General features: G+C 38.8%; 1 protein-coding gene across 2 annotated transcripts in view; it reads right to left on the bottom strand.

The window, feature by feature from the left end:
- Positions 1 to 532: 532 nt before the first annotated feature.
- The window catches only part of Amn1 (antagonist of mitotic exit network 1 homolog), a 36392-nt gene continuing 22960 nt past the window's right edge, over positions 533 to 13964 (bottom strand). The window contains exons 6-7 of one of the 2 annotated variants that reach the window (XM_034512660.2): positions 12106 to 12217; positions 533 to 762 (exon numbers count right to left, since the gene is read on the bottom strand). In XM_034512660.2, the coding sequence (XP_034368551.2) occupies positions 689 to 762; positions 12106 to 12217 (186 nt within the window). In that variant the 3' untranslated portion in view covers positions 533 to 688. The remainder of the gene's footprint in view (positions 763 to 12105; positions 12218 to 13964) is intronic. The other variant, XM_076940929.1, reaches the window with a different exon arrangement.

The following is a 13964-nucleotide window of genomic DNA, read 5'->3' on the forward strand; positions in this document are numbered from 1 at the left end:
CCAGAAGGAAGGCTGAAACATTTAAGAACCCTTATTTAAAAAAAAATCTAAGCCTACAAGTCATTTGAAACTTTTGTTATTAAAGAAACAAACCCAGTCCTTTTTCCATCAAGTAGAGTTCACATCAGACCATTAAAAAAATGGCTCCAACAAATATGGGATAATAGAAGTATTAAAGTGTTAAGTCTTGTTAACTTTAAAGCACAAACATTTACATTAAGATTGGACAGATTCTCTGAGAGTTACAGCTTAACTAAGACAATAAAATAATACACTGAAAAAAAAAAAAGAAGTCAGAACCTATTAGAGATATTAGGACACACTTTAAATGATCTGCTCTATCTATGGAGACTAAATAGTTTAATAGGCCTATTAGTTCGAAGTGCTGCTTATAGATTTAAGAAGAGCAGCCTATGGATATATGGTTTTCTGCTGTGTTCTAATAGGCATTCATGGTGTGGGGGCTCGTGTACCTGTTTTTTTTTTTTTTACCAGAGTTGAATAGAATAATATGGTCACATGGAACTTGTAAAATGCTGTATTTTTAATTTTTATTATGCCATTCATATTGCAAGTAAATTCCTATGGGAAAAAATAAAAAAAAAATACACTGGTGTTAAATTAAGTAAAAAACAAGTATTTATAGCGCATGTCCTGGGCAAGGTCCTGAGATCAGCCTCGGTAAAGATCAGTAAACAGACCAAGTCACTTGCTTTAGTTTTCTTGATCCTATTAATTGCTCCAAGATTTCTCGTGAATGATCTATAAAAGAGAATGATGAAACTGTATTAATTTACAATAATCAAGTATATTTAATGTTTTTTCATATATAAACTCGATGTAAGCTGAGAGTATGCCTGTAATACTAGTACTCAGGAAGTATAGGTGTAAGAGTCAGGAATTTAAGACAGATTCAAATCATAGCAAGTAGGAGGCTAGCCTGGACTACCTGAGATACTGTCTTAGCACAAAGAAAAAAAAAATACCCAAAACCTGGTGTCGTGATAACTATTACAGGATTATTGGGAGGATTAAAAACAACATGAAATATAAAGTATAGTGGTGGAGATATGTAAGCCAAGCCCTTATGTCTGGCTTTGATGAAATGTATAGCAAAGCCTTTGTTTGGGTTGATCAGCAGAGGCTATGTGAAACTGTCTTCAGAGTGAACCTTGAAGAAATGTCTTTCTGCAGAGTCTGCAGTTGGTGCTACATGAAAGCGTGTAGATGCACAAACCTTGGTCCTAAGATACTCCTTATGAACCTGGAGTTCTTTCTTTTAATTATGGCTAGCCATGGTTAAAAAGGACTGAGATTTATGTGTGCTGTCTGATCTCTCTGGCTGCAAGGGCAAGATAACTCTGGTAGATGGAACCTTTCCCACCCCCAATTAACTTTGTGTAATGATTGAATAAAATAACTGTCGTGAACTAGCTGGGTGTTAGTCTTTCCAAGAAGGCTGAACCCCTCTGCTCCTTTGGAAAATGAAGGCTTAGCACCTTGGTGAGCTTCTCTCTCCATTGTGGCACCTATGACCAACATCAATCAATACACAGGTTCATCATCATAGGCTCATGGTTATATCATAATACAAAATGCATTTAGTCCAACTTGAGAAATCGCCACAGTCTTTCAGTCTCAACTCTGTTTAAAAGTCCAAAGTTCAGAGTCATTCTAAAGCTTCACTTTTCCAGTTTCACAAAATGGTTTCTCAGGGACTCTATGGAGGACCAACCCTGCCAACCACATACCTGGACTTAGCTCCTCTCCTTAAATACAAAAGATTCCATAACACCTTTACTTGTGTACCCTTTATAACTCCAAAGCCAGAACCAAGTGGATGGCACTGCCAAGTTTGACTACCTTGACTCACATTTGTAGCAGCTTTCATTTGTTGTTGCTTTTTAGCAGCAGAAAATTCTTTTTGCTTTTTCTTTTCATAAGTTGGAAGCCTAGCTGAGTAGGCTCCTGCCCTGGGGCCAACCTGCTTTTTATCCCAATGCAGATTAGGCCTTGCCTTGATTTCCATCTCTCTCCCACACAAGTGTGGCTCCAACATTAAATTTCCTGGTGTTCTTTTTCTCCTCAAACTGTACATTTTATATTTCTTTTTGTACCACTTGCTCTTTTTCACTGTAGACTGGCATAGGAGTGATTACTAATAACCATGCAACAGAATCAATATTAGGCTGTTTTGAAACCTCCTCTGCCAAAGTTCATCATTTGCCAACTTAGCCTCAGACAAATTCTTAGGGCAAAGGTAGAAGACAGCCACTATCTTTGCCAAAATACCACAAGAATTGCTGCTAGCCCTGTTGTTAATATTGTTCCCCTCTTAAATTTCTTGAGCCAGTCTCCACAGTCCATATAGCTCTCAGCACTACTGTCTTCCAAGATCCTACTAGGATGGCTCATTAAACTCTGCTGCCAGTGTTCAACTGCTTTCCTAGTCTTAAGTACCAGATCTTCCACATTCCTCCAAAACCAAGCATAGTCAGGTCTGTTGCAGCAGTACCCCACTCCTGGTACTAACTAACTTCTGTCTTAGTTACTTTTCTATTGGTGTGACAAAACACTATGACCAAGACCAAGACCAAGAAAGTGTTTAATTGGGCTTACTGTTTTAGAAGGTTCTATGATGGTGGAATAGCTGATAACTCATATCTTGATTCAAAAGTAGGAGGCAGAGAGAAACCACTGGGAATGGAAGTCTTCTGAAATCTCAAATTCTGTTCTAGGTAATACATCTCCTTCAACAAGGACATACTTCCTAACCATTCTCAAACAGTCCCAGCAACTGAAGACTAAGTATTCAAACATATGACCCCTATTGGGGGGGGGGGTCATTCTCATCTATCACAAATAACCTGTTATATAAGTCTGGTATGTATGGAATCAAAGTAGTTGCTAATCAGCAACTACTCCACCATCCCCCAATGCTGGGTATTCAACCTTGGGTCATAGCATGCTAGGAAAGCTACTGCTAATCTAATCTACCCTTTCTCTCTTCACCATCATTCAGCCTTAAAACCAGGCAATTACCTAATGGAAACATTAAGGTCTTTAAAAGTGGAAGACAGATACCAGGCATGTTGTCAAAGTATTGTCATAAGTTAGAGGCAAGCCTGGGCTACATAGTGTGTACCAAGACAACTGACCAAATGAGTCTGGCTTAAAAAGTTAAAATAAATGGAAGAGATACAGAGATGAAGTACAGAGATGGCAGCATGTTGCTCATGTTCAATAAACAGAAAGAGAAGAACTATCCTATGCATTATAAACAACTAGAACTAATAAATTAGCCAGGCTGTAGGGTACAAAAACAAAATACAAAAATTAAATGTATTTGTGCATACCACTAAGGAATGACCCCAAAATGAAATTAAAGTAATTTTACTTATGTTTTCACAAGAAAGAATAGAAACTTAGGCATGTGAATTTAAGTCCTTGATCCCAGCCACTTGGAAGGCTGAGGCAGGAGGATCACAAGCTCCAGGCAAAACTGGGCTACCCAGTAAGAATCTGTCTCACAAAACAGAAAGAAAAATAATTCTAAATGATAAAACATTGGAATATTTAGAAATGAGTTAATAAGAGTGAAAAGTTACAAGACTGGGTAGCACATACAAAGCTTTAGGTTCAGTGGGGCGTGGTCGTGTATACCTTTAATATCAGCACATGGGAGGTAGAAGCAAGCAGATCTTGAGTCAAAGTCCTGTCTAGTTTACATAGAGAGTTTCAGGCCAATCAGGGATATACTTGCCTTTTCATTGTTATAATAAATGCTATAACTAAAAGCAAGTTGGAGGAGGAAAGGGTCACAGCCTATCACTGAGAAAAGTCTGAGCTGTTTTTTTTATGTCTTATAACTATAATTACACTGTTGCTGAACTGTGGTTGGTTTTAATTGTCAATTTGACACAATGTAGAATCACCTGGGAAGAGTGAGAGAGTGACTGTTTAAGGCATATCTATATAGGAATTTCTTCATTATACCTGCCCACTCTGAGAGCCACCTTCCCAAGGCAGGGACCCCATCTTGGGTAAAAGTAGAGCAAGCGAGCTGAGCCAAGCATGTATACATTAATTTATTACTCGTTGCTCCTGACTGTCAATATATTGTGACCAACAGCTTCAAGTTTCTGTCACTCCGACTTCTATAAATGATGGACTGTATCTTAAATTGTGAGTCACGTAAACCCCTTTTCCTGTAAGTAGCTTCTGTCAGGGTATATTGTCAGAGTAACAGGAAAAGAAACTAAAACTCTAAGTATAACATGTGTGTGTGTTCATGTGTGTGTATTTTATTATGTTTAAAAAGTTTTAATTAATTATGTGTATGTTTGTCTGTGTGTGGGCATAGGCAGGTAGATGGATGTAAATATCAGATTACCTGAAGCTGGAGTTATAGGTGGCTGTGCTCCAACTGACATAGGAGCTAGGAACAAAACTCAGGTCCTTTGCAAGAACATTATGTGCTCTTTCTGGTGAGCTGTTTCTCTAGCCCCTTCTTGATGCTTTTTTGAGATAGGGTCTCATATATTCCAGGCTTGTTTCCCACTGGCTGAGGCTGACCTTGAACTCCTGATTCTCCTACCTCTGCCTCCTATGGAATAGTATGCCTGGCTTTGTTCTTGATATGGAGGACAAAAATTAGTGACACATTACAACCCTTGTATTTTAGAGGCTTATAAATAACTGGACAGGGCAGTATTTATAGCTATTATATAAATGCAGAAATCTACTTTGATTTTGTTTTTGAGACAGGGCTTAACTATATAGCCCTAGCTGGCTTGAAGCTCACTCAGTATGTAGATCAGGCTGGCTTTGAACTCTCAGAGATCCTCTTGCTTTTTGCCTCTCAAATGCTGGTAGTAAAGGCTTGGACCACCACATCTGACAGATGGAGAAAGATTTAATGAGATTACCGTTTCCTGGCTTTTGGAATCCAAACAGATGGGCAATTCTTCTGAATCCACAAACCATTCCAGGCACCTTGTCTTACCTGTATCTGAACTCATGTCTCATGATAAACCTCTTAGAAGCTATTAACTTAGCAAACACTAGGTTTTACCAACCCAAGGACTAAGAATGTCATCGATAATATTTTTAGGCCTATAAAAAAATTTTCCCCATTTTGATGTACCAACCTCTCTGGTGTATCCACCAATGTGTTTTAAAGTTGTCTTGATTTATGATTTCCTTTGTTCTGTAAAACTATAAAAACACTTTGAAACTGCTTCTATGTTGAAACATAGAATTTAGGGTAACCTAAATCTTTGTTCTGTGGCCAGAGTCACTTTAAATAGCTCCAGAATAAAATATTATTTATTCTCTTTAAGATGAGAGTTGCGGTTTTTACACTGACATACTCCAACATGTTTCCAGGTTTGAAAATTAGTTATGTATCTATTAGTCTAGACATACTTAACTATTTTAATATTGGTTTTGCTGAACTTTTTTTTCGTCCATATGTACCTGAAGAATGAAAAATTATAAGAGATCATTTTATAAAATATATACAGGCTTGGCTTGGCTTGGCTTGGCTTTGCCTTTCTTTCTTTCTTTCTTTCTTTCTTTCTTTCTTTCTTTCTTTCTTTCTTTCTTTCTTCCTTCCTTCCTTCCTTCCTTCCTTTCTTTCTTTCTTTTTTTTAGGTTTTTCGAGACAGGGTTTCTCTATGTAGCCCTGGCTGTCCTGGAACTCACTCTGTAGACCAGGCTGGCCTTGAACTCAGAGATCCACCTGCCTCTGCCTCCCAAGTGCTGGGATTAAAGGCGTGCACCACCACTGCCTGGCCAGGCTTTTCTTTAAAGGACATGAAAAATTTCTCTCTGAAACGAGCCAAGAATGTAGATCGGCCAGTTCCAGAACCTGCTGACCACAAGGAAAAGATATAAGTCATCTAGGTGGTACTGAGAAACTGGTGATCACAAGGCCGTAGTCAGGACAACTGAGAAATAGTTAACCAGAAATAGTTGAGTGAATGGTAGAGCAAGGCCACATTCTTAAAGAGACTAGGTGTACAAGGTGTTTTCCACATGACCCTGACTAATATGGGTTGGGTCTCTCTGAGACTTTCCACTGTTTTTATATTATATTTCCTTGGTTACCCCTTTAACCCCCCTCCTCCCATTTGTGAGTTCCTATATAAGATCAGGTGGTCTTGTCAATTCCTCTGCCCCTGCTTGGGTTATGGATTGACCATCAGTCGACTGATTAAAGCCTATGGTGACTCATGCTGCTTGTATCCAGTTCTGGTGTCTTGTGAGTTTTTGGGTGAGCATGACATCCCAAGACTTGAGTGAGGGTCTCCCCTGAGTGGGGGTCTGCACACCTTGCCTCCACCTCTTGGGTAGTGCTGTAAAAACTTTCATTATTCTTACGTGTTACGATATTTATTCATTTTTTTGAACTTTAAACAAAATTTTATTATACAAAGGTTGTCATGTAATTGGGTAGTTCTCTACTTTGCATGGCATTTATTTTAAACTGTTCTGGCCAGTGAGATGACTCAATGAGTAAATGTGCTGTCACAAAGCCTGACAATCAGAGTTTGATCCCAAAACTCATATGGTGGAAGAAGAGAACTGACTCTAGCAAGTTACCTTCTAGCCTTCATATGCCTACCACAGCATGTGGACATAGAAATAAATAAGCTTTTGCCTAAGATTGATTTTCTCATTGACTGCATAATTTTTTTCCTGAGTTGGTTTTATCAATGGGGGATTAATAAATATCTGATTATATCTAGAAGGTAGCCAGAATGATTCCTGAGGTAAAATTAGCAGAGGTAAATTTTGTAAAGTGTGTGGAAGCTATCCCTAGACAAACAAAATCATAGTAAGATAGCTATTTCAGCTAAAGTTGCAGGACAAGAAGAAATGCCTGGTCTGCAAACTGCTTCACTTCAAAATTTGATGCCAGCCTACTTGTTCATGTAAGATCCACAGCATTTCATCTATTTTAAAATATTAAGTATTAAAATAGGGAGCTGGAGAGATACATCAATGGATTTGCTGCTCTTTGTAGAACTCCAGTTTATCTGCTAGGTAGTTTACTACTGCCTGTTACTCCAGTTCCAGGGGATCCAATACCACCTTCTCCTGATTCTGAGGGCACTGGCATACACATGGCATGCATACATCCATACTCACACACACATACACATTTTTAAAAAGTATTAAAGAGGGCTGGAGAGATGGCTCAGCGGTTAAGAGCACTGACTACTCTTCTAGAGGTCCTGAGTTCAATTCCCAGCAACCACATGGTGGCTCACAACCATCTGTAATGGGATCTGATGCCCTCTTCTGGTGTGTCTGAAGACAGCTACAGTGTACTCACATAAATAAAATAAATCTTAAAAAAAAAAAAAAAGTATTAAAGGGAGAAAATTAGAAATTAAAGAAAAGATTTCGAGACTGCTGTGATTGGAGTATTAGTAAGAATGTTGAAACTGCTTTTTGTTTCACCTCAAGTCCATTTAGAATGACTAGCCCAGCATGGTGACCTACACCTTTAATCCCAGGATTTGAGACACACAGGCAGAGGCAGGTGGATCTCTGTGAATTTAAGATGGGCATGCACTAGAAAGAGAGTCCTGGACAGTCAGGGCTATAATACAGAGAAACCCTGTCTCAAAAAAATCAAAAAACCAAAACAAACAAAAGAATGACTGTAAGTGCCCTTGGAGAATGTGGTGTATCCGTGAAGCTTGAGAGACACATTATGTTGTCCAGGAAGCTCAAGAGAGGACTATGTTGAGAAATATGTTGAGACACTTACTGTCTAAGCAGAGATTTCCCACAGAAAGAACTGCTGAACAGTTATAACATCACATAGAAAGCCTAACTCTATTGGAAACAGGATGTCCAAGGAACAGATCCTTAAACTTAGAGGATTACAGGAACACACTCTACTCCTTTACTCCAGGCCTAGAGTTCTGGACTAGCCTAGACTCAATGATAATCATAATAATGATAGTACTGTACAAGGGAAGTAAGAGTTTATAAGCACCTCTGTTTATTCAGTATATAGGTTAAGTGCATACATAAGTCAATGGCTAGACTGATTCTTTTGTTACTGTATAATATGTGTGTGGTGAGGTATGTGTGTGTGTGTGTAGGCAGATGTGTTTGGAAGCTTAAGGTTGGCATGGGTGTCCTCCTAATTGCTCTCCACCTTATTTATCTGATCCTAATGCTCATTTGGCTAATCAATTTGCTCCAGAGGTTTTCTATCCCTACCTCCTGTGGATGCATAAGCTAGAATTATAGGTGGGCTCTGTGAAGGGCCCTGCTTCACATTATAAACCCCATTTTATTTTTAGACTTTATTTCATGTTTAACTTGCCCTTAGATTGAATTCAGTTACTGGAAAAACCCCAACTTGTTCCAGAAACAAAGCAGGTACTTTCCCTGTCCTTCTCATACAAGGGTATTGAGGAAAAAACAATCTTTAAATTATTATTACAGACCATGATATTGGAACAAAGATGGTAAAGGAAGTCCAGGCTGTAAAGGATCCATTGGTTGAATTACTTTATTAACTGCTCTTAAATTCATTATCATCTTCTGTTGGGCATTTGATTTGTGCTTACATGGGAATTTGAATGTCTGCTGCAGGGCTCTGCCAACAGTTTTTTTTTTTTTTTTTTGACTGGTCAATAAAGTGCCAGTGATCAAGGGCTGGGCAGAGGGGCAGAGGCAGGACTTTGAGCATTCCTAGAAGGGGGTGGAGAACAAAGGACAGGAAGGAGAATGGCCATGATGGGGAAGCAGAGATCAGACTTGAGGGAACAGGAGAGAAAGCATCCAGCCATGTAGGAGTCAGTGAAGCAGCCCCAGGGCCCACTTCCTCAGTCTGGTGTAGCAAGAGTGGCCTAGCCATTGAGCCAGCTAAGGCATATAAAAATGTACAGGCAGTGTGTGTGTGTTTTTCCATCTGAGATCTAGAGCATCTGGGGTGGGCTGTGTGAAGCACAAGACCACCTGCCAGAAGCTTAGAGTGGTTTAAAAAAATTATCACTACAGATGGCGCACAATGTGGTAGGCTTGCATCCATTATTAATAATTATTTAGAGATTCTCGGATAGAAAACATGCGCCATGACTTAGATTAGGAGTTTGGGAGAATTGGCTTCTTAGCAGGCTACAGATTTTGCCTGAGTCACATGGGGATTTCTTCCTGCCTGTTTGGAACTAGTAGGAAGAGTTTGGGCTCAGAGGCACTGGGAGCCCCTGCTGGGCAAAGAGACAGGCTGCTCAAAAGGCAGCCACAGACAATGGAGGCTGTAAGCCTCTCTCAACTAGATAAATAATAGAGATGAATGAAATTTGATTTAATTGTTTTTAAAGGTAGAAAGGAGCATAATGATAATTGTTTAAGTGCTTGAAAGTATACATAGAATAAAGAAATCCAGGCCTCTGATATCAAATGTAGGAATCAAAGGCACAGAGATAGACTAAAATAAATGGAAAAAAAAAAAAAAAACCATTAAAAGAAAGTTGAAAGAGCCTTGCAAGGGCAATACTCAGGATCTTTGAATATGGTCTACAAGGGATTTCTGGGACTGCTTAGTCTGGTATGACAAATTTAGAGCCTGGGAATAGACTTATACACTAAGTAGAAGGGAATTTAATTGAAGTTAAATATATAGATAACTAAATAAAGGCTTTTGATTAAATTGTAGGAGCAGGAGATAAGGAGACGGTCCTTATTCTCAGACACAGATTAGAAATTTAGGTCTTGATCTCATATAAGGTCAGAGCAGGAGGTAGTGAAGAAACACTGTCTCAACAAATAATTGTTTAGATTGTTTCAAATTGTTTTAATTATCAAAATGAAGATGATTATAAGTTTGGTGGTATTTATGAAATTAAAAAGCCTCTGGGAGAGAGGTCAAACTACTAAATTAAATTAATCTATACCTTTAATGATCTCAGGTTACTGGACTGAAGGCATACTGTTTTGGGAAAGAGGCTCTGATTCTGTGTTGACAGGAAAGGAGAAGAGGCTCTGGAATTCTTCCAGAGTGATATGGATCAGATATGACAGGGGAAGACCCCCTGAAGATCTTGGCTTCAGAAAAGAAAAATTCAAGAAAATCAAACAGGATAGGTAACTTGATCTGCTGATGCCTTGACATAGGAGCAGCCCTATAACTGGCTTAGACATAAAAATGTCTCTAGCCAAAACTTCAGCTAAAATTAGACAATAAATCTTGTTGGTTGTAGAATCCTTAAGATTCATTGTGACATCTTTCACATGGCATGAATAAAGACTTATTAAAATTGGTTATTGATCAAATTAATTCATGAAAGGATAGTTGTCTTTCACCTGTTCAAATAAGGAGCAAAAATACATCCTTAATTAATCTATGCATCTTGCACAATTCATACAAATCTTTTTATTTTATATATGAGTACAGTGTCACTGTCTTCAGGCATACCAATTACAGATGGTTGTGAGCCACCATGTGGTTGCTGGGAATTGAACTCAGGACCTCTGGTAGAGCAGCCAGTGCTCTTAACCTCTGAGCCATCTCTCCAGCACCCATATGAATATCTTTAGAATGCTAAAATTTTGGTTGTAAGATTCATATATTGCAGAATGTACCTCTGGCAAGATTCATCCTCTGGGACGCTGATATGACATGCAGTTTCAGCCCTCTACCTCCTGAAGCTGTTTCTAGAGAACTGTTTCCAAAACAGCTTCAGGAATAGCTCAGCATGTGTCTTGCCTCAGCATGTGCATCCTATCAGCCCAAGTCCACGGAGTCCCAACAAATGGAGCTTATCTATGTAATGTAAGGCCAACCAATACATGCATGTTGTTAGGAAAGAATTCTTCATCACATGTCCTTTCACGTGTTTGCCTTAGCAGAACATCCTCTCTCCTGTATCTGCTTCAGTGAAATGTACCTTTAAGAGTCTGTCTTAGTCTTTCACCTATATCCACTTCAGGAAACACTCCTTCACGTGTTTGGCCCAGCAAAACACCATCCAACACAACTGACTTTTAAAGAACCCTTAAGTTTCCACTTTAGTCAACCAATATGTAACTGCAAAGTTGGAAGGTCCCTTATGCCTGCTGTAACTATGATAAAATGGCAAGGCTTCACCAGCTCAGGGCATTCCACACCCATCCACAGTATTGGAGAGGTTGGAGGGTCTGAGTTTGAGTTTAAATAAAGAACCTTTGCTTTTGCATAAGAGTCAGATTCCTGGTGGTCTCTAGTGGTCTGTGGGGACCTCACGATCTGGGCATAACAATATGAGTATCCAAATTCTGTGCCTAATTCTTGTTCAGCAGGAGCTTTACATGCTGAGCTATGTCCTCAGCTCTCAATGGGTAAAAATTTTGTTGTGGTGGTATTTGAAATGGTGTTTGTATCCCAGGTCACCTTAGAATTTACTATGTAGCTGCAACTAACGTTGAACAAGAAGCCGTCCACCCTACCTTAGCCTTATTGAATGTTGGGATTATAAGGATGAGTCATGATGCGTAGGTTAAATCATTTTTAGATATTTTTTACATTTTGAGTAAACGGCAGTCAATTGGTCATTTAGCATATTTAATAGATATAATAAACTTGATTTTTTTTTTTGGTTGTTGTTTTGTTTGTTTGTTTTTCAAGATAGGGTTTCTCTGTATAGCCCTGGATGTCCTGGAACTTACTTTGTAGACCAGGCTAGCCTTGAACTCAGAGATCTGCCTGCCTCTGCCTCCTGAGGGCTGAGATTAAGGTGTGCACCACTATGTCCTGTCAAACTTGATACTTTTTATTGTCTTTATAAAGCATTATATTAACACTATGATCATGATCATGATCATTGTTGGCATCATCCTTATGTGGGTAACATTGAGCCTTACCACCATAATGACTACCATCATTACCATGACTACTATCTGCTTTGAGATCCAAAGTAGATCAGATAATCACCATGAATAAGCCTAAGATAATTACCATGAGTAAGCACTGTATCATTTTACTGACAAGTACAATGAATGAATAATAGAACTGAAGGAGGTATGAATTTTCTTAAAGTTCTACAGTTGGTAAAAGATGAAGTCAAGATTTAAATACAAGCAACCTGTTAGACTGACCTGTTATCAGGGGGCAGCCATGGAAAAGAAGTATACATATCTGAGGACAGGCAGTCAGGGCAGCTTCTACAGCCTTATCAGTTAGATTTATACAGTATCCCATGTTAATCTCCTATGTAGAAAACAAAATAAAAGAAAAAAAAAATTAAAAACTACATCTATAGTAACAGCACAAAAAAGTTTAGAAATTAATTTTATATTGAAAAGAACTAATGTGACTAAGGTAGCATTTTGTGCTAACTCCACTTTATGTCTGCTTAGATATTTCTCAGCCCCCTGCCCTACCAACAGCTATGTCTGCCTTGACAACACATTTGGGATTTTCCAGGACTCTGACCATGGTTCAAATGTATTAACCAAAATAACTGATGTTTATATAAATTAAAGTAACTGATAATGATATAAATAAAAATAAGTTGTTATATGATGACTGAAAAAACTGTCATGTTCTGCCAAAGCAAATATAGGATTCTGACCTTCATCTGATATTGATGTCATTGTGGTTTTTGTCTTTAAAAATTCTGACCGGGCAGTGGTGGCACACGCCTTTAATCCCAGCAGAGGCAGAGGCAGGCGGATTTCTGAGTTCGAGACCATCCTTGTCTGCAGAGTGAGTTCCAGTACAGCCAGGGCTATACAGAGAAACCCTGTCTCAAACAAATAATATATATATTCTGTATCCTTGAGTTTCAGGACCCAGAGTCTCTATGAGGCACTAGCCTAATCTTGGTTGTCACTCAATAAAGGACTTTTTACAGCACTTAGTTGACCTAATAAGCATGTATCTGTAACTTTCTCATGTGGATTACTTCAGAATCAAATATTTACTTATTTAAAAAAATCCTACAACTATATATAAAGATCAATGAATGTCCTTATCCTTATATTTCTAATACTTGGGGGATGTAGAGGTAAAAGGATCAGTTCAATGCCAGCCTCCATTACAAAGTTAAGTTCAAGGCCAGCCTGGGCACCATGATACCTTATCTCAAAACCAAAACATGGTCCCTCTCTCACTCTTGTCCCCTATCCCCACCCCACCTTCTGCCATGAAATAGTACAGTAGATGCTAAGACATAGATGTTGTATTTCTCAATCTATAGAACTGAGAAATAAATCTTTCTTTTATAAAAAGAAAACACAAAACAAAAGAAATGAACAAACAAAAAACCCAGCCAACCAACAAAACAAACAAAACCATGAAAACCAGGACTGGTAAAACTAGAGGCTGGGAAAATGGGTCAGCAGGTAAAAGTACTTGTCATGCAATCCTGAGGACCTGAGTTCAATTCCCATGTAAAAGTGGAAAGGCTAACTTTGTAAAGCTATGCTCTGACTTCCACACATGTTCTGTGATATGCATGTATACAAATAATACATAAATTTTAAAAAGAAAGGGGCTGGACAGACAGCTCAGTGACATCTGGCTGCTCTTCTAGATGACTTGGGTGTGTCACAGCAACCATATGTTGGCTCACAACTGTCTTTAACTCCAGTTCTAGGGGATCTGACACCCTCTTCTGAACTCCTCAAGCATCAGTCATGTATATGGTGCACAGATACATATGCAGGCAAAACACCGATTCACATGGAATACAAGTAAGTTGTTTGGTTTGTTTGTTTTTAGACAGGGTTTCACCATATCACTCTGGCTGGCCTGGAACATATTGTATAAACCAGGCTGGCCTTGGACTCACAGAGATCTGCCTGTGCTGGGGTTAAATCACATGAGCCACCACACTGGAACAAACACACATTTATTTTTTTAAAGGAAAAACAAGAAAACAGGATGAAAAGATGGGTACGGTGATGTACTCACTGTGGTTCTAACAATGAGGAGACTGAGGCAGGAAGACTGC

This window comes from Arvicanthis niloticus, chromosome 9, assembly GCF_011762505.2.
Source record: "Arvicanthis niloticus isolate mArvNil1 chromosome 9, mArvNil1.pat.X, whole genome shotgun sequence".
NCBI classification, from domain to species: domain Eukaryota; kingdom Metazoa; phylum Chordata; class Mammalia; order Rodentia; family Muridae; genus Arvicanthis; species Arvicanthis niloticus.